General features: G+C 55.4%; 2 protein-coding genes across 3 annotated transcripts in view; one reads left to right on the top strand and one right to left on the bottom strand.

Moving 5' to 3' along the window:
- Window positions 1-13,285, top strand: part of Slc38a10 (solute carrier family 38 member 10) — a 48,391-nt gene extending 35,106 nt beyond the window's left edge. The window contains exons 11-18 of one of the 2 annotated variants that reach the window (XM_051159191.1): window positions 2,096-2,252; window positions 6,598-6,759; window positions 7,044-7,161; window positions 7,216-7,568; window positions 8,093-8,197; window positions 9,431-9,454; window positions 11,515-11,691; window positions 12,050-13,285. In XM_051159191.1, coding sequence (XP_051015148.1) covers window positions 2,096-2,252; window positions 6,598-6,759; window positions 7,044-7,161; window positions 7,216-7,568; window positions 8,093-8,197; window positions 9,431-9,454; window positions 11,515-11,691; window positions 12,050-13,128 — 2,175 coding nt within the window. In that variant the 3' untranslated portion in view covers window positions 13,129-13,285. The remainder of the gene's footprint in view (window positions 1-2,095; window positions 2,253-6,597; window positions 6,760-7,043; window positions 7,162-7,215; window positions 7,569-8,092; window positions 8,198-9,430; window positions 9,455-11,514; window positions 11,692-12,049) is intronic. The other variant, XM_051159192.1, reaches the window with a different exon arrangement.
- Window positions 13,286-17,656: 4,371 nt separating this feature from the next.
- Window positions 17,657-19,429, bottom strand: Ndufaf8 (NADH:ubiquinone oxidoreductase complex assembly factor 8). The gene is made up of 3 exons (XM_051159190.1): window positions 19,304-19,429; window positions 19,098-19,208; window positions 17,657-17,700 (listed from the first exon to the last, which is right to left on the bottom strand). Exons 1-3 carry the CDS (start codon window positions 19,385-19,387, stop codon window positions 17,671-17,673), a joined length of 225 nt encoding a protein of 74 aa, XP_051015147.1. The 5' UTR covers window positions 19,388-19,429; the 3' UTR covers window positions 17,657-17,670.
- Window positions 19,430-19,595: the final 166 nt, after the last annotated feature.

The raw sequence follows: 19,595 nt of genomic DNA, 5'->3' as shown, positions 1-19,595 counted from the left end.
CGAAGGCACAACAGCGGTCATCAGGGCCCTGAGGAATTTCCAAAGTTTGCCTCCTGTGACAGCCTCAGCACCAGCCAGGCATCAGTGTGCTAGCTCCCACCATGGCCTCCTTGGGCAGCTGGCGCCCCCTGGAGGCTGTGACCTGTCATTACGCTGAGCTTGCTGTTTGTCATCCAGTAAGCACTGCTCCCTGACTCTTCTTCATGGGGAAGATTTGTATGCTGAATTTCAGGAAGCTGGGCCTCCACAGAGCTTAAGAAAAGAGTTTTTCGGGTGCCAGGCATGGTGGCGCTTGCCTTTAATCCTAGCACTTGGGAGGCAGAGGCAGGTGGATTGCTGTGAGTTCGAGGCCAGCCTGGTCTACAAAGTGAGTCCAGGACAGCCAAGGCTACACAGAGAAACCCTGTCTCGAAAAAAAAACAAAAACAAAAAAAGAGTTTTGGGTGGGGCAGGGGTCCTGAATCCCTCAGTCCTGTGCAGCATATGTGCTGACTGAAGGGGGTACAAGTAAGACAGTGTCCCCACATTTATTTTGGCACACTGGATAGCCACAGTTCCTGGCAGAAGGGCCGGAGGCTTCTGAAGGAGCCCCGCACACTCGTGGGGCACACTAGGCTCTAGCTGCTGAGTGCCAGACCAGCGCAGGTATCTGCCCACAGATGGGCTTTCCCTAAAACCTGAGAGTGTTGTGCCAGGCATGGTGGCGCACGCCTTTAATCCCAGCACTCAGGAGGCAGAGGCAGGTGGATTGCTGTGGGTTTGAGGCCAGCCTGGTCTACAGAGTGAGTCCAGGTTATCCAGATTTACACAGAGAAACCCTGTCTCAAAAACAAAACAAAGCAAACAAAAAACTGAGAGTGCTGAGTCTTCCTCGCTGTAGAGATCAGTCTTCTGTGATTGCACTGGGCCTGGGAACATCTCCTAGCTCTTGGTTGCCAATTTTATTTGCTTATTTTTTAAAAGTATGCCAGGGCTGGAGAGATGGCTCAGTGGTTAAAAACACTTGCCGTTCTTAGAGAGGACCCAGATTCCATTCCTTGGTGGCTCATGACTGCTTGTAACTTCAATTCCAGAGGTATCTGGCACCTTCTTTTGTCTTCTGTAGGCACCAGGCATGCAGGTGGTACGCATACGTGTAGACACGCAAACAGGACAAATCTGTAAGAGTCACGAGGCCATTCAGAAGAGCTGTTTGGGTTTTGGCTCTGAGACATCAAGGCAGGGAACAGTGAGGGTCCTCTAGCTAAGCAGGAGGCCACCTTGCTGGTTCCTCTTGCGGAACTGTGGCAGCAGAAGCTTGAGGCCAGGGCAGAAATGGCAGTTGTACTGGGAGCATCCCAGACACACAGGGGAGGGGGCTCAGCAGGTGTCTAGGCGGCGCTGTACTGGGAGCATCCCAGACACACGGGGGAGGGGACTCAGCAGGTGTCTAGGCGGCGCTGTACTGGGAGCATCCCAGACACACAGGGGAGGGGGCTCAGCAGGTGTCTAGGCGGCTTGATGAGGGGTTTGTAGAGCCACAGAATTTACCATCAGTCTAGGGCACTTGAGGAGGGGAAGGCCCCGAGAAAGTCAGCAGCACATTGCATGTAGCTCTGGGGCACTGATGGCCACTCCCTCCTCAGAGGAGAGGTGGAGCACTGTGCCCCTGTTTAGCCTGGCAGGGTATCCCCCCTTGCCGGGGCGGATGTGTTCAGCTGTTCTTCAGCATTGATGTGGATAATGTGAGCACAGGCTATCTAACCTGTGTGGCCCACATCCGCTGCACAGGCTCATGCTGCCGGGTCCTGTGGGAGCGGCATGCACAGGCCACCACTCTGAGCTGGGTGGTTGCCCGGAGAGTCTTGCTTCTCTTGCCTCAGTGGTTGGGGAACTTGACCTCAGCCTGACCCTATGGGTAGTTCACAGGTAATCCCAGCACTCAAGAGGCTGAGGCAGGAGGATTATGACTTCGAGGCCAGGCTGGGCTATGTAGCCCTGTGTCAGAAAAAGGAAGAGCGAGCCCCACCCCTTCCAGGGGGCTTCTGAGCCTCCATAGCTTCAGCTGGGGACAGGGACTGTCATCAATCCTCCTATCTTGGGGTCTTTGGTCCAGGTGGTACTCTGGGTCGGCCTGGGCATCCTGGTGGTCAGCACACTCACTACCCTGTCTGTGAGTGAAGAAGCCCCTCTGGACTTGACGCAAGAAGCTCGTGGAGGCCGGCGAGGAGATGCCGCGGGCGGGATGAAGGTGGAGGCAGCCCGGCTGTCAGGTATACACCACAGGCCTCCCCAGTCTACACCACAGGCCTCCCCAGTCTATACCACAGGCCTCCCCAACCCCTGAGCTTTGTCAGTGCGAGTGTCTAAGCATCAGCTCAGGGTCCTGAGTACTGCTTTCCAAGCAACCCGTCTGCCTCAAGGGTTCTGGTCCTCTGTTGGTAGCCTCTGTCCTATGAGTGATGAAGCTAGTGAGGGTTCTAGGCCTGGGCTCCACCAACTCCATCCCATGAAGGTATGCTCTCTACATGGAGGCTGGCCAGTGTGCTGCCACCTCTGCAGGTGACATGGGGGATGTCACAGTGCTAGCTTGGTCTCAGCTCTCCACGATTGGCGATTGTGAACACCGAACAGTAAGTACATTTTTGGATGTTGCCTAATTTTTTTGTTTTAAGAATGTAAATTTGAGCCAGTTTTCCCCTTGATGAAGCCAGCTAGTATGTCTCAGCTTCGTTTGCTGTTTCACGTTTTTTACCTTTGCCAGACTTACTGGCCATATTTCCTCACACAATGGCAAGCCACCTCAGCAAGCCTTGATGGTGCCCCATCTTCCTGCCCTGTGGCCGTGCCACAGGGGTACAGGATGTGTATTTTCAGAGTTACTTTCTGTGTATGTCTGTTTACGATGGTTGATGCACCCAGCTGTCCCAGGCATAGCTGGTAAGGGTAACACAGGCCCAGCATTAGCCATCAAGCATTACCCATGGCTGCCTTGTAGCTGTGAGTGGCAGCAGGTATGGGCGTTGTAATGGGTGGGTAGTGGTGGGTGTCACACATTAGGCTAAAAGTCAGTGAGGGCTGGGTGCAGATTTATGAAACATTTGTCTAGCTCTAGCTCTGAGGGGAAGGGCCCCATCCTCCCTGGCAGGTTTCGGGCCATTGTGGAGGGTCTGGCTAGTCGCCTGCCTTAGAGACAATGCCTGAAGTGTACAGAAGAGAAGGTCCTATTGAAGGGCACTCGAGTGGATACGCTTGCTGCACACTCCTGAGCTCTTAGGGATCCTTGGGTCTTTGTCCTCCCTGGGGGCCCCTCATCCAGTGCCATCACCGTAGTGTTGCCCCAAGCTGCTCTCCCGGGCCACCACCCTCATTCAGCCCAGACCTTTGCGTAGCTGTGCATGCTCTCCTCTGCCTGTTTGCGTAGCTGTGCATGCTCTCATCTGCCCTCTTGTTGGCAAAGGCAGAGAAGGCCCTCCTGTCCCAGATCCAGGAATCAAGGGGCTAAGAAGACGGCAGGACCATTGGACACCCTGGTGATAGTTGGGGTTCTCAGGGTGAAGATGGCGTGTTAGGAGGCTGCAGAGCGCCATGTGTGTGTGCCGAGTGGACTAGAAGAAGCGTGCTTGAGGAAGGGGGCGCACATTGTGTGCCCATCCCAGCTGGTAAAGATTTCTCCTGGAAAAACCAATCTGATGCCACTGCCGGTGACACTAGACAGAGAACAGGTGTGGACATGGGAATGACCACACAGAAAGGAAGGGACGGTGAGCATGGCATCCTGGTGAACCCCTTGCTGTGGGTAGCGAGGCCATCGTGGCTCGGAGGTCACCCCAGCAGAAGCTGGGCTGATAATGAGTTTCTCCTCCGTCCACATCCAGGCTCCTGTGGCTGTCCTGTGCAGCCTCTAGTCGTAGCCAGCAGCTGGGCCCCAGCTCTGTAGCACACACAGGCCGCCGCTCACCTGCGCCCTCTGAGGCAGCATCTGGTTTGCATTTCATCATGAGTCTGTAAGAACACACATGGCTCCTCTCAGAGCCACATGCCGGCTGTTTTTAGCCAGTTCTGTTTTCCAGCCACCCAGCCTCCCACTTAATTGAGGGCTTGCCTCGTTTGGGCAGGGCTGGGACTTAGGGCCTTCTCTGACTGCCCTGTCAGCTGCACATCAGGATGTGAGAGCCTTGTTATTGGTCTCTTTGATGTTATGGGGCCACAGACGGAATCTGCTTGCTCTAGTGAGAGCCCAGCATGTGCTGTGACTGCACCGTACACTCACATGACACACGTGACCATCAGGTGCAGCCTGGGGCCCCATGCTTGGCCTCCTGGGCCTTTGGTGAGCCTGGCTGAGTCCCTGTGAAAGCTCAGGAAGACAATTATCCATTTAAAATGTCTAATTAGGCCACTTATCTCTGTGCCCGATGCTTCCCTAGACAGTCTTGGGGGCCGACGTGGACTTTGTGGTGTTTCTGGCTGCTTCTTTGAACACTGTCGCTTCCTTTTGTGCCTTTTCCCCACCCACCTTGTGCAGCATGGGGCAGCTCAGCTAAAGCCTGCACCCTTTCTCCTGCAGCATGGGGGCCGGGGGAGGCAGCACTCGTTAGTGGAAAGTAGAAGTTAGGAGAACATACTGGCAGCCATGAGGTCCTGTGGGTGCTAGTCAGGCACACAGCTGTACGCGACACTCCTCCAGTGTGTGACCGGCTCCATCTTCCTGTCATCACTCCCTCTCTGCCGCCGCCTGCTGCTGCCTTGGGCACTCCTCCTGGCCCCAGCACCTTTGACCCCCGGGAGAGACCTTGCTGCTAGGAGCTCCTTTCTCCTTGGCTGACTTCTTGACGGGCCTGTCATCTTGCCTTTGTGCCTTGGTGAGGTTTCTAAAGCTCCTTGTGTCACATGCTCCTGGCCTCTACTATAATCTTGTTTAGTTTTACTGCTGGTGTGCCAGGGGGAGGCAGTGGGCTCATTGCCCTGGCTTCTCCTGAGGTGGTGGCCCTCACAGGACCTGCTGAATTAGAACGGTTCCCTTGGGTAGCTGCTGTCTTACTTGAGGCCTGTGTGCACTAGGGCTCTGGTGCTGCTCAAGGGCTGCAGCCTTGGCTTCCTGTGCACCCCACTGCACATGCTAGTTTGAGGAGGAACCAAGAATGAAGAGCGGAGGCACCCTTGCTGGCATGGAGGCCTTACAGTGGTGCTCCCAGCCACTAGCCCAGCCCTCCAGCTCTCAGGAGCTTATGGTGTGAGCCATATTTGGAAAGGTGAGCTACAGAGCTAAGCCCACAAGATTGAGTTTAAGTCAGACCTCAGCAAGCGGTCCCTTCCTCAGAAGCCTAGAGACAAAAGCAGAACCCGGCTGTTAGGAACGCTCCCTAGAGCAGGCGCTGACTTTGAGAAAAATGTTAGGCCCTTTTTTTCTCTTAACTTCCTTAGCACGCTGGGTTGCTGAGCCCCTAAAGATGGGGCTGTCCTTGCAGCACTAAGGAGCTCATCCACAGGACAGGGTTTAGCATCTCTGTGCTGGATGCCAACATCCAGGGCTGAGCATCCCCATCTCCACCAGACAAGACATCCAGGGACAGTGGGAGAGGCCAGCGGCCAGCAGAGCTGCATTGGGATGTGGAGCTGCTGTCCAGCTCCCTCAGGTGGAAGCAGCCTCAAGCCTGGAAGTCAGGCCGAGTGGGGGAAGACAAGGGAGGACTTCAAGTCTGTAGTGAGCCTGGCTCCACAAGCAAGGCCCTAGGAGGCAGGCCTTTGGGCCCTCTCTCACTAAGGAAGGAAGGACACCCTTGGAGCTGCTGTCTGCTATCTGTGAGGCAGGATGCCTGTCTGTCTGTCTGCTAGGGAAGACTGCAGCAGATGAGCATGTGCCGTGCTACCTCACTGGTCCATTCCTGTGTGTGGGCAGAGCCCAGGACCTTGCTGGAGTGTGGCAGCAAGAAGCTGTCATTGGGGCTGGAGAGATGGCTCAGAGGTTAAGAGCACTACCTGAATTTATAATGTTCCTGCGTCCGTTATACTGAGTTTGTGTGCATGCATGTGTGTGTGACGTACTGTGGCGTCATCCTAGTGCCATACCTAGTTTATATTATGCTGGCACTGAACCCTGGCCGAGGCCAACGCATGCTACCTACTGAGCTAGATCCCCAGATCTCAAAAGTAGTCTCTTTCAGAGAAGCTAGTTTTCTCCAGTTCTGTGGCCCTGCTCTGCTGTGGACATAGAAGGCCCCTTTGGCAGCCTCTCTTGTCCTCACCCTGTGGTGTAATTTCCCCCACCAGCAGCAAGAGGTTGACTGGGCTGTCCAGCTGTATCCTTTAAAGCCTCTCAGCCTGTGCCTGAGGGCTGACAGGTTTGGTTTGGCTCCTGCTGGGAGACCCTAGGGACATTGCCTGGCTGCGTGCCCATGCTGCCACCTGGTGGTTGTGGGCAAGTATTGTATAGAGTGTCACCTACCTACAGGTATAAACTGAATTATGACATTTTTCATCATGAATAAAAAGGCTTCGGTGCCGCTTAGCTGATAACCACGCTAGCATAGGAAGAAACCTGCCTCCACTTAGCTCGACAAGTGGTCCTGACCCTAGGGAGCGACCCAGCCTGAGCTCACTGTCCTGTGCTTGTAGACCAGGAGCCCATGGAGGTTGCTGATGGCCAAGAGAAGCCAAAGCCGCCAGAGGACAAAGAGGCGCTGGAGCAGGCCCAGATTAAGGGCCCAGTGGATGTAGCTGGAGGGGAAGCCCCCAAGGAGAAGCAGGAAGCCGCACAGCTGGATCGCCCAGGTCAGGGTAAGTGGCTAGGTGGCACAGGCTGCCTTGGCAGAGAAAGGCTTAAGCAGCCTTGTGAGGGGCTCGCATGTCTGCCCTGTGCTCTGCCTTCCCCCTGGCCAAGATAGCTGCCCACTGAGGTCCTCTTGTAACTTTAACATTCTAGGAACCTCGTCAGTCCTCAGATAGCTGTGGAGGCAGCCGGGCCACACTGCTGAGAGCCCAAGGCCAGTGCAGCTTCCCTAGGAAGGTAAAGAGGGGTGTCTGTTCACCCTGAGCTCCTCAGCCTTCCTGTCTCCTTCCAGGTGTTGCTGTCCCTGTGGGTGAGGCCCATCGCCATGAGCCTCCTGTTCCTCATGACAGAGTGCTTGTGGACGAAGGTCAAGACCGAGAAGGGCCAGAGGAGGAAAAGCCACCCCCCAGGCTCCCACATGAAGGAGACCCGGGGGCCAGGGGCCAGGTGGCACCACCCCCCAGGCTCCCACATGAAGGAGACCCTGGGGCCAGGGGCCAAGTGGCACCACCCCCACCTGAGTCCGAGAGGGAGAAGCAGGAGCCTGAGAGGGGAGAGGAAGGGAAGAGACCCGAGCAAGCACTGGCAGTGAGGGAAGCTGAACATCCTCAGAAGGTTCCAGAAGCAAATGGTCAGCCACCTGTGCAGCCCGGGAAGGAGGACTCCAGACCAGGCAATAGCGATCTGCATCCAGTCCCCCAGGCCAGGCTCTCTGTGGAGCAGAATGCTCTGGTGGCAGGTGATGGTGAGGAGGCCGCACAGAAGGCTGGAGGGGCCCCATGGAAGCCCATGGAGAGTGCTGTGGAGAGCAATGCTGGTGAGTGTCGGCTTCCTCGGAGCCCACCTCAGGAAACTCCCTTGGTAGGTGCAGCAGAAACGGGTGGTCCTTCTCAGCCCCCAGCGCTCTCTTCTCACAAGATTAGCGTGTGGGTGTAGGGGCCCCTTCAGCAGCCTGTCTCTTGACAGCTTCTGTGACACCTGTCACACCGCTGTTTGCCACTAAATGTCAGGAGCCACGCTGTTCTCGTGTGTCTGGGTGCACACAGGGGACAGTGCAGGAACACTCGACAGTTACCACACTGCTAAGTACGGGCTAAGAGCTGGTCAGGGCGGGGCTTGCATTTTAATTGATGAAGGTAGTTAACACTGGCTTGCTGCCATCAGCCTGTGCGATTGTTAAATATTTTTGTATTACTTCCCTGGTAATAATCAGGTTGAATATAAAGTGCGCTGGGGGGGGGCGCTAGTTATGGAGTCATTTTAGGAACCATCTGCCAGCTCCTCACCCCACCCCCAAACTTTTGACTTTCCAACAAACCAGCTGAGTCTCCCTGTGTGCAGGTGGGAAGGAGGGTCTCCCTGTGCAGAGGCCGGAGGCTGCAGATCAGAGGGAGCAGGCGGAGGCCGAGCAACCCGGTGGAGACCAGGCAGGGAGCAAGCTGGAAGGTGAGGCTGGCCTTAGCCCCTTGGAAGGAGCCCCAGAATGAGGTGGGGTGGGTGCTGCTGGATCCCTCCTGCCTCTGTTGGCACAAAAGTCAAGGACACACCTTTGGTGACCCCCGTTACCTCCCACCAGTAGCTTTCCTCTAGCGCCTCTCTAGGACTGTTTTTATCTCCCTTTTTTGCCGTTTAAAAGTGTCACATGGTCACGTGGCCTTAATTGCCATTTTAATTTCATCTTAAAGCAAGTATGTTAATATTTCCACCACTTAAAGGCTGGAGGGAGGCCTCGGTGCCCAGGTGCGAAGGGCCAGCTCTGTGTGCAGGTGTGAAGACTCCCTTGAAGGCTTTAGGTGGATCGATCTGTGCACTAGTCAGGCTGGGGTGGCACGGGTGTTCAGCAGCTTACCCTGTGGCCTGCCCTGGCACTTAAAGCTCTCGGGGGTTGACTTGCCCGGAGTTCTCTAACCTTCCATGTCCATTTTGAATTCTTTTTTTTTTTTTTTTTTTTTTCTTTTTGGTTTTTCAAGAGACAGGGTCTCTCTGTGTAGCCCTGGCTGTCCTGGACTAGCTCTGTAGATCAGGCTGGCCTTGAACTCACAGCGATCCACCTGCCTCTGCCTTCCAAGTGCTGGGATCAAAGGCGTGCATCACCATGCTCGGCCCATTTTTACTTTTTATCGTCGTGTGTTTCTTGTGTTTCAGGGGAGGCAGTGGTGGCCTTCCCAGGAGGCCTCCAGCTGACCCCGCACCTGGTCTGACCCTGGTGCTTTGTCTGGGAATAGGCGGTGGTCTGCTTGGCTCTCCTGGATCCCAGCAGTGGCCTTGGGCAGCTCTGAGCTGGGCCTGCCTTGGGTGTTCATGCTCCTCCCCCTTTGCCCCATCCCCCACCTCAAGGGTTGGCTTCTCATGCAGCCCTGAAGGCCAGCCTCGAGCAGCTGTCCAGCTACTACAGCTGACATGGGACTGCTCCAGGCTGATATGCAGGCCTGGGGGGCCAGAACCCAGAGGCCCCTTCTGCTTGGTTGGCGCTCACAAGTTGTTTGGGAAAACTTTCTGACACTTGAGGGGTTTTGTTTTTTTGCCTCTGGTTTTACTCTGGCTATGTTTGTTGGTTCCAGTTTCTGTTATCTGTCACCAAAACATGTTTGAATCTTTGATGTTTTTCTTTCTGGAGAAGAGACTTTCATGGTTTCCTATTGTGCCTCTCTTCCATATGCCTCTCAATGGGACGGACAGCTGAGATTAAAAAGCTAGTCGCAGGTACGGCTCAGGGCTGTGACGCAAAAGAAGCATGCGTGTGGAGGCCCGCGAGTGCCCTGCATGGAGATGTGTCCATCCCCAGGCGCGGCCCCCTCCAGACATAGCACAGCCCCCCAGGTGGGGTCCTTGACACCCCAGCTCCCTCTTCCTTCTCAGCCCCTGGGGCCTTTTCCTTAGAGGACAGCGGAATGGTGTCCTTAAGTAACCTAACCCTGAGCTAGGGACACGATTGGGGCTGCATGTTCCTGCTGCTGCTATGTGTGGCCTGCATCCATAGGTCCCACTGTGTCTAGTCTACCTGCTGCTGTGTGTGTGGCTTGCACCCATAGGTCCCACTGTGTCTAGTCTACCTGCTGCTGTGTGTGTGGCTTGCACCCATAGGTCCCACTGTGTCCAGTCTAAACCTGCTGCTGTGTGTGTGGCTTGCACCCATAGGTCCCACTGTGTCCAGTCTACCTGCTGCTGTGTGTGTGGCCTGCATCCATAGGTCCCACTGTGTCTAGTCTACCTGCTGCTGTGTGTGTGGCTTGCACCCATAGGTCCCACTGTGTCCAGTCTACCTGCTGCTGTGTGTGTGGCTTGCACCCATAGGTCCCACTGTGTCTAGTCTACCTGCTGCTGTGTGTGTGGCCTGTGTCCATAGGTCCCACTGTGTCTAGTGTGGGGGTTTCCACCTATGTGCACACCTGTCTCTGGTAGGTTCTGTAGAAAAGCCAGTCACCATGCAGTTTTAACGTTTGCTGCATGAGGCTTCCAGCTGGACACTGTACCTTTCTCCCAGAACCAACTCATGGCTAGTCTGCTAAGGAGTACATGAGGCATGGGGCCGGCTCTTTTAGAGCCCTGTTCTTAGTGTAACTGTGTCTTTATACAACTGGTAGCTCTGTGGTTGTGCAGTCAGGGTGAGGTGGCCTGTGGGGACACTGCTTTGAGCCCTGTGTTGTGAGGCCTTTCCTTCCCAAGCCACTCAAGTCAACTCTGTTCTCTTCATGGCGGGCCCCCAGCATTCTCTCCTTGGTCCAACCTGCCTTTCTTTTCTTGCACTGGCCACTGAGGGGTTTGGTTGGGGGAGGCCCTAGGGTGTGTTCATAACTGCTTCAGCTAGTTACTGGAGTGGAGCCTGTGAGTGTGTGCCCTGCACCTTGGAGCTGAGAAGCCCTGGCTGGCCTCGAACTCACAGAGATCTGCTTGCCTATATCTTTTGTGTGCTACAGTTAAAAGACATGTTCCATCCTCACCTCACACAAGATGTTTTTATGCTCTGATACCTAGTCCCTAACCTATCAACTTCTGAAGATGCCTAATTCGAAAGTGTTACGAGTTGTGAAAATTAACCTGCCCTGGCTGATTGCTTCAGATAACTGGTCCAGTGAAAATCCAGCCAGCCCTTGCTGCACTTGTGGGTGGCCACCAGTATTGCGTGGATAGGACACAGCAAATTTGAACAGGCGGGTCTTCATCTTTCCCGTGCTGTTCCTGTCTCTTCCCCTCCATTGATAAGATGGAGCTCCCTCGCTCCCTGGGGCTGCCCACGTGTCCAGGCCACACGGACAGCTGCTCATGCTCCACAGACTCTTGTTTTTAAGGTTCTCTTCATCTCAGAAGACACTTTTTTTTTAAATAGTAAAACTTTTTTTTTAAAGACCTGTAGGTTTATTTTCTCTTGTGTTAGTTAATTAGAGCAACTGTGAGAGGTAGTAAGTAAGCACCCAATTCAGAGAACCTACAACTAACTTTCTGGTACATTCCTTCTCAGATTTTATCTGGACATGAATTTTCATCCAGCGACAGACAGGGATGTGGGCTGTGCCAGTGTATCTGATCCACCGAGAGGGGAGGAGAAGCAGGCTGGACCGCTGCTGGCCAGGGAGCTGTCCTTGGGGCTCGCGGCTAGGGCTGTGGTTAAGTGCCCCACTGCTGTGCCAGTGGGATTGGGGTGACACAGGTGGTGTGGCTGATAGGGCACGGCAGGCCCGGTTCCCCACGGGTCACTGTCTGCAGTGCGAGGCCAGCAGTCCCACAGGTGTGTGGCGTGCACTGACTGCATGTGTCCCCACCAGAAGCTGGGAGGGCAGAGATGCTGGACCATGCCGTGCTGCTGCAGGTGATCAAAGAGCAGCAGGTGCAGCAGAAGCGCCTCCTGGACCAGCAGGAGAAGCTGCTCCAGGTGATCGAGGAGCAGCACAAGGAGATCCGGCAGCAGCGGCAGGAGGACGAGGAGGACAGGCCTAAGCCTGGTAGGTAGGACCCAGCCCCGGGGAGCAGGCAGCCAGACAGGCCGGGGTCTCAGCCTGAGGTGCGGAAGGAGCGACTCTCGCTTATATAGGTTTATGTATTTTTAGTATGCATGTCTGTGTGTGGAGGGGAGAGGAGGATGTCAGATCCCTTAGACCTGGAGTTACAGGCCCTTGTGAGCTGCCGGATTAGGTGCTGGGACTGTAGCTCTGGCTCTGCAAGAACAGCAAGCATTCTTAACTGTCAAGCTGGCTCTCCAGCTCTCAAGAATCTTAGGTGCTTGAAATTTTCTTTTCAGTCAGCACATCAGCAGTGTGTGTTCATGTCTCTGGCTAAACTGACACTCACCTTCCTTTGCAGCCGACATGCAGCCAGAGCCCGGGGCGGCTGCACTCAGAGGCCAGGAGGCGGCCCTGGATGAACATGCTGGGGAGACACTGGAAGAAGACCCTTCACAGCCTTTGAACCCTGTGCTTGGAGCTCCCAGGGGTCGCCCTGCTCCATCCCAAGAGATGGGCCAGCACTCCCTGGGGGAAGCCAGGGTGGTGCCAGGCAGAGACCTTGCTGACCTTCCTGCTGGTGTCTCTAATACGAAGCCCCAGGGGGGCCCAGCAAAGCTGCGAGAAGATCAGAAAGGTGCTGCGCTCAATGTTGGAGCTGGCGCTGTGAGGGAGCAGGTCCCAGGGGACTTGGGACCAGCGCTCAAGCCAGACCCTGCTGGGGAACCCAAGAATGCAGAGAAGCAGCGTGCAGAGGCAGTTGCCAGGCAGCACCAAGCTGTCCTTGGTGGCGGTTCCCAGGAGGGGAAGGAAACTGAAAGGGAAGCCATGGCCCCTGGTGCTGACACTTGGAAAGAGGCTGCCCAGCCCTCGGCAGGGGCGGAAGCTCAGGACCCCCACACGCAGTCCAGGCGATCTGGGCCCACCATGCGCCCACCCAGCAGGCCAGCAGGTGCAGGCTCTCAGCTCCGGGCCAGGCTTCAGCAGGAACTCCAGGACGGCTTTGACAAAGGTCGGGGTTCTCAACTCGAGGTAAGAAGTGAGGCTCCCCGAGGGGTTCACATACCTGCTGAGGACCAGCCCAGGGGAAAGGGGGGTGCTGCCATCCAGGAGGCAAAGCAGAGGCCAGATCCTAACTCTGGGCCCAGACTAGCTGTGCCTGAGGGTCAGAAGCCAGAGAACGCCAAACCCAACCGAGACCTAAAAGTGCAGGCTGGCTCTGACCTCCGGAGGAGACGGCGGGACCTTGCCTCGCATCCCGAGAAGGAGCCGGCCCCCAAGGATGGGGTCATCATTAGCTTTAACTCCCTGCCTGACGTACAAGTGAACGACCTGCGCAGTGCTCTGGACACCCAGCTCCGCCAGGCTGCAGGGGCCGCCCTGCAAGTGGTCCATAGCCGGCAGATCAGGCAGCTGCCTGGAGGTGGAGAGGAGGCCTGAGAACCCGCTGTCCAGTGTCGGGCACAGCTGGCGTGCTCTGGTGGAACTGCAGCTGGAGGCCACATTCTCATGTGATGAGTCATGAAAGTCTGACCTGCCACCCCACCCTAGACGCCCTGTCACCCCAAGGCTATGCCAAAGCACTCACTAGTCCAAATATGGTCCGGGCCTTGAGCCAGCCCAGGAACAGCCGTGCTGAGGTTCCACACTGATGCTGCACGGCAGCAGCTCGTCTGTTCAGACCCACGGTGCGGCCAGTGGCAGCTCTGACAGGGCAGATGGCTGTGAAGCTGCCAATCTTCATCTAACCTGTGTCAGCTGGCCACTCTGATGGATGTGTCCTGTGTTCTCCATGGTGTGGGAAAGCTGCAACAGCATCTGTCTGTCCTGGGGTGGGTATGACTTGACCTGGGCCAGGGAAGGAGGTAATGGCTCTCCTCGTTTCCCGTCGTCCACATTCTTTGAAATTGATTATGAAACAAAAAATAAAATGTCACTAACATCTAGTGAGTCAAGTTGGTTTACCTAAAGGAAAACCCACCAATTCATGGCTGATACCGGCCAGGGCTCAAGGTCATGGGGTCCATTCATTCCCCAGCCATCGTCAGCTGAGTGGAGCTGGGGGCCCCACAGATAGCTTAGCTCCCTGTGCCATGCTGATCCCCTTGGTAAGAAGCACAGGCTGGCCACAGGGCAGGCTTTGGGATGTCTTATCTGTTCTGCATCTGCTCAGAGGGTGGAGCTGCCATCTGGCCAGTGGTACAGTCAGGGCCGTGTTCCTGGGAGTCCAAGCAGGAAGACATAATCCTGTTGTCTTTGAGTAGAGGATGGTCTTTATTTTCTCACTCTCTAGCCCTGTGAGGCACTTGTGAGGCTGAGGGACAAGAACCTGGTTTGTCCCCGAGCCCTGCCCTGAACCTCAGTGGGTCATAATATATGGCCTTGGCCACACCTCAGTGTGTGCTCTCTGTACCTCTTGAAATATATTATAATTTTTAAAGTTTAGATTTATTTATGCACATGAGTGCTTTGTTTACCAGTCTCTGCACTAGATGCATGCAGTGTGCCCTTGGAGGTCAGAAGAGGGTGGCAGATACCCTGGAGCAGGAGCTGTGGATAATCGTGAGCCACTATAGCAGTCCTGGGAACCAAACCTGGGTTCTCTGTGAGAATAAATGCCCCAAAACACTGAACCATCTCTCAAGCCCTTGTCATAAGTTTTGTTTTGTTTTTTTTTTTTTAATGAGACAGGGTCTCTCTGTCCTGGCTGTCCTGGACTCACTTTGTAGACCAGGCTGTCCTCGAATTCAACAGAGATCCACCTGCCTCTGCCTCCCAAGTGCTAGGATTACAGGTGTGTGCCATCATGCCCGACTCTTTGTCACAATTTTTAATTAATTAATTAAATTTGGTTTTTCAAGACAGGGCTTCTCTGTGTAGCCTTGGCTGTCCTAGATTCACTTTGTAGACCAGGCTGGCCTCAAACTCACAGAGATCCTCCTGCCTCTGCCTGCTGGGATTAAAGGCGTGCGCCACACCAGGCCCAACAATTTTTAAAGATGATGTTGGATAGCTTGAAAACCCAGAGAGTGACAGTGCTGCAAACTTCACAGGCCCTCTGTGACTGCTGCTACCCTAAGGAGCTGGGCAGGACCAAGTGTGGCTCACGCTGAAGGGGTGGTGTCCCAGTGAAGGGGTGGTGTCCCAGTGAAGGGGTGGTGCGCCAGTGAAGGGGTGGTGCGCCAGTGAAGGGGTGGTGCGCCATTGTAGGGGTGGTGCGCCAGTGAAGGGGTGGTGCGCCAGTGAAGGGGTGGTGCGCCATTGAAGGGGTGGTGTCCCAGTGAAGAGGTGCGCAAGTGAAGGGCAGGTCGTAGGCTTCTTCCCATGGCTTCTGGGTAAAAACTGTTCCAAATACACCATTGTTTGGTGTGAGATGCCTCTGGCCATCCTCTCAGACTAGGACTCTTGTCACCCTGCTGGCACTGGGCTTCTCACAGCTCAACAGCCCTGAGGCCATTCTGGCATCCTGGTCTGAGAACAGTCGACTGTCCTAGACTGAGCAGGGCTGTCCTTGTCCCCAGCTCTTCCTCCTGGCCACCCACAGCCTTCAGGTAAGGGCACTTCTTCCTTTAGAAACAGATCTATGTGTTGCTGCTGAACTGCAGAAGCGCTGAAGCAGACAGAACCTCCCGCTGGGTCCTGTAAAGGCGGGGGGGGGGGGGGGGGGCGGGGTAGCCTGTCAGTTGAGCCTTTAGTGGGTGTGGGGTCAGGCCCACCTGGTACAAGGTGCTGGGATGTGGTACCTGTACAGGACGGTACTGCAGAACAGGTAGGCACGCGACCAGGCCAGGATGCATGCTTCTGTTCCCCGGGCAACGGAGTGGGGCGGAAATACAAAGGAGCTCAAGCTCTCAAAAGAACAGATGGCTGGAGTGGTGTAGGGTGGGGCTGCGCACCTTCAGTCCCGACACTCAGGAGGCAGAGGCAACCTTCGTCCTGTGTTCGCTGGCCCAGTGAAGATTCAGCAGTCCTGAGCCCTGACTGTTAACCTCTGGGCTCCCAGGCTGTGAAGACTACATTGCTTTCTTTATAAACCCCCTAGTCTCAGTATCTGCTCCAGCCGCCCCACGGACCGACTGCACGCTTCAACAGTCAGTGGCTATGAGGCTGACACAGCCACAGTGACTGTCTCGACTGTAGGCGGCACTCTTGAGCCTGAGTTTGGAGGCCTGAGAATACTGCAGGCGCAAAGGCCGAAGAAGCCTGCACAGCTGTGGCCCGAGGACTTGACCACAACTTGGATTTATTTTGCTCATTCTTAGTACTGTGGTTGCCTGGCCTGTGCGGCGGGTCAGCACTTCACAGCATATGGTAGAGGTTTCCCATGTCCTGTTGGACAGGAACTGGGGATCAGCACAAGCTTCAAAAGCATGCCTGCAATGACCTACTTGCTGAAGTTTCTAGAACCTCCCAAAAGCACACCAACTAGCTGGGGACCGAGATTTCACTAACAGTAGTCCTTGGGAATACAGTGTGTATGTGAGAAGCAAATGGTGGAACCATGACTGGGGAGGAGGCCCTGCAGGCCTGCATCTGTCTGCCACCTCAGGTTAGGATGGAGGATGACGAGACAATGAGAGAATGTTTTGCCAGACAAGTTTGAGGGAGCCTGAGTTTGCTGGAGCAAAGTTGGAAGTCTTCAGAGAGAAGATGTAAGAAGCTACCGTCAGTGCGCTTTCATGACAACTTCAAGATGATGGGGCAGGTTGGCGGCAAGACCGCCGGGGAGGCTGGTCTCGGGCTGGGAGCGCAGAACGTGGGTAAAAACAGTAGGTAGAGCTTCTGATTTGTGGAGAATGATGCGTAATCCCTGGCAGTCGCTCACTCCGCTGCCGTGGCAGCAGCAGGAGAGGTGGCCTGCCCAGAGTAAGGTCCCTTTAGATTGGACAGAAGCACTTGTTGCTCTTGCAGAGGGCACTGGTTTGATTCCCAGCACCCACACGGCAGCTCACAACTATGTTTAACTCTAGTTCCAGGGGATCCAATGCCTTTGGGCCTGCCTGGCCACCAGGCACACAGAGAGAGCACATACACACATGCAGCTACAATACCCATACACACTGAATAAATCCCAAACTAAAAAGCATGGGTTTTCTCACCCAGGTAAGGCAGGCCAGTTCCACAGTAGCCGTTAGATGCCCTTGCTTTGAAATTTTGTAAAGCTCGTTATGTAAAGAGGAGGGAAAGAAGGCAGGCCAGGAGCCATCACCCTTGACAGGATGCAGGGATGGCTGTCCCCTCACTCCAGGTCCCAAGGAGACCCTCCTTGTTGACTTTTGTCCAGAAAAGCCCAATTCCCTGGACAGCTGTCTATAGGGCATTGCTTATCCCGTGGGCTCTCTCCCTTGTGCTGTTGCTGTGTTTGTCTCTGGTGTGCCCTTCTCATAAGCAGTCAGATCGAGGCCTGGGTGCCAGACCTAGACTATAGACTTTTGGTGAGAATAGTAGGCTTTTTGTTTTAAGATTTAATTTTATATGTTTTGCCTACACGTATGTGTGTGTACCACACGTGGGCCTGGTTCCTGCAGAGGCCAGAAGAGGGTGTTGGACACCCTGGAACTGGAGTTAAAGATAGTGTGAGCTGCCATATAGATGCTGGCGGCTGAACCTGGGTCCTCTAAACGACAAACAAGTGCTCTTAACTGTTGAATGTCTCTCCAGCCCTTGGTGAGAAGTTTTTAATGAGGGCCCTGGGGCAGAGTTCTATGGCCCAGACCTTGGGGTGGGGTGGGCTGGGGTGGGGGTGTAGGTATGCTCTGGATATCCTGTCCTGGGGAGACCAGTTCCTTACACCATGCTCTGTGTATGAAGTCTGAGCCTGTGCCAGATTAAATAACCACCATTGCTCTTTATGTTACAGTTGTGACCAAATCCAGAGCCTCATGCACACTGCTGGTAAACAGACCCTGCCCCCGCCCAGGCTCAAGCTGCCCACACCTTCTGTCAGTCCCCAAAGCTCCTCCTGTGTGCCATCAGCGCCCCCTAGGAGCCTCCCGTCATGGTCTTCTTGGCCTGAAAGAGAAAGCGTTTTGTTTATTCCCAAGTTAGAGATGGCTTAAAAGCCACATCCAATGCCACAGTCCCAAAAGGCTTTAAGGCCTGAAGTGTGTGTACGTGGGTGTGTGCGCTGGGTCCCTGCCTGAGGCCACCTAATACTGTGACTGGGTGCCGGCGCTACCAGGTGCAGGGCAGGGTCAGAGGGGCAATCACATGAGATGCAGGCAGAGGAGGAGGTGGTGTCAACAGTTTGCCAGCCACACACCACAGAAAGCAGAAACATAAACACTGGGAGCGTGTCCACGGTTTCAATGACAGCTGCTGGCCACCAACCACAGAGTGGAAGGCTTGTCTGGTTGTCTTCCCCGACCAGGGAGGGACACAGGGTTGGAAAGCTGCCAGAAGGCAGGGCTCAAGTCAGAAGGGACAAGAAAAGTGCAACACCTGATGACTGGCAGCCTCTGACGGGAAGCTAGCCAAAGGCTGATAGGTAAGGCGGGGCTGGAGTAAACTCAAGGACCGGTTACCTCTCCCACACACTGCTTTCTGCCTAAGGCTATTGTAGAATCCTGACTTACTTTATTGATCTTTTTTAAAAAGTTTTTTGAGACAGGGTTTCTCTGTGTTATCTTGGCTGTCATGGACTTGCTTTGTAGACCAGGCTGGCCTCCAACTCACAGCGACCGGGCTGCATCTGCCTCCCGAGTGTGCTGGGATTAAAGGCGCATGCCACCACGCCCCCTTCGCTCTGGCTTTTTTGTTGTTTTGAGACATGGTTTCTCTGTGTCCCTCACCAACGGCCCTATCTTTTCTGCATTAGCAGCTTCCGGTAGCACTGGTATCAATCAGCAGCGCCCAGGAGGGGGTCAGGCCAAAGTCTCTATTATCTGGTAGCACCTACCAGTTTTGTTTCGGAACATTCACTATGGTCTGTTCCACCATTTTCACTATTCCTCTAGGGTTTTATCAACTCAATACTCCGAGTCTTTGGCTACCTTTACGAGACTGAAAGTGAGACAGACGGCAACTGACAGGGGCCATGGCAAGGCAAAGACAGAGGGGACTTGAAGTGGAGGGGCCACAGGCACAAGATCAGGCAGGACCAAGGACCTAAGCGGCGGTCACCGCCTCTCCCGCGCTGCAGTGAGACCCGGCCACGCCCCGCTGCGCTCACTCCCAGGTGGAAGGCATGCCGAGCAGGGCCCTCCCACGACGTCGCACAGGGACTTGGGCGAGAGGGCGAGTGCAGGGAGCTGGGGTCGGTCCGGCCAGGCCGCCCGCCCGCCCGCCCGCCTCGGCAACAGTGCCAGCAGTTAACGAAAGGCCTCCCCGTTTCACCGATCCCTCCTGGAGGCTGACTGGTAGCAAAAAGGATGTTTGGCCTCGCCCTACGGGGGGACGCGCCCACCTACCGCGGCGGCGAAGCAGCTCCGCAGCGCCTCGAACTCGCGCACGCACAGGTCCTTCCTCAGGCGGCCTCCCGGGGCGGTGGAGGCCTGCACGCACTTGCCGTACGCCGAGGCCTGAGGGAAGACCCGGCGGTGGTGGGGGCTGTCGCTTCCTTCCTTCCCTCCCCGCTTCCGGCCACCCTCCAGGCCCAGCTCGGCCCGCTCCGTACCTCGGCTCCGCAGGCCGCCAGATGCTCCGGGAAGGCTCGGAGACGGTTCCGCACGCGCCCCCACACCGCTCCGTTGGCGGACATGAGCGGTTCTTCCAGGCCCCTGTGGGCGCCGCCATCTTGCCCCGCCCCTTCCGGAGTTGACTGCGTGAACATCCGGCACCTCCGCTCATACTGTTTCCTGGTTGGTCAGAGTTGCCTTCCTGTGCTTCTGTAATTGGCACTAATCCTTGTCCGTCTCTAACTGGGACTTCGGATTGGGTAAGGCGAAGATGTTTTCGGCACCTCCCCC

The sequence above is a fragment of the Acomys russatus genome, chromosome 16 (assembly GCF_903995435.1).
Source record: "Acomys russatus chromosome 16, mAcoRus1.1, whole genome shotgun sequence".
NCBI classification, from domain to species: Eukaryota; Metazoa; Chordata; class Mammalia; order Rodentia; family Muridae; genus Acomys; species Acomys russatus.
Note: the sequence above shows the minus strand (reverse complement) of the source record. Positions and strands in the feature narration are given on the sequence as shown.

Bases quoted from the DNA above. Each gene is read 5' to 3' on its own strand.
- Ndufaf8 (XM_051159190.1), bottom strand. From the start codon at position 19,387: ATGTCCGCCAACGGAGCGGTGTGGGGGCGCGTGCGGAACCGTCTCCGA. The intron at 19,209-19,303 runs GTACGGAGCGGG...GTCTTCCCTCAG, and splicing joins TGGCGGCCTGCGGAGCCGAG to GCCTCGGCGTACGGCAAGTG. The intron at 17,701-19,097 runs GTAGGTGGGCGC...TTTCTCTTTCAG, and splicing joins GGAGCTGCTTCGCCGCCGCG to GCCAAGAAGACCATGACGGG.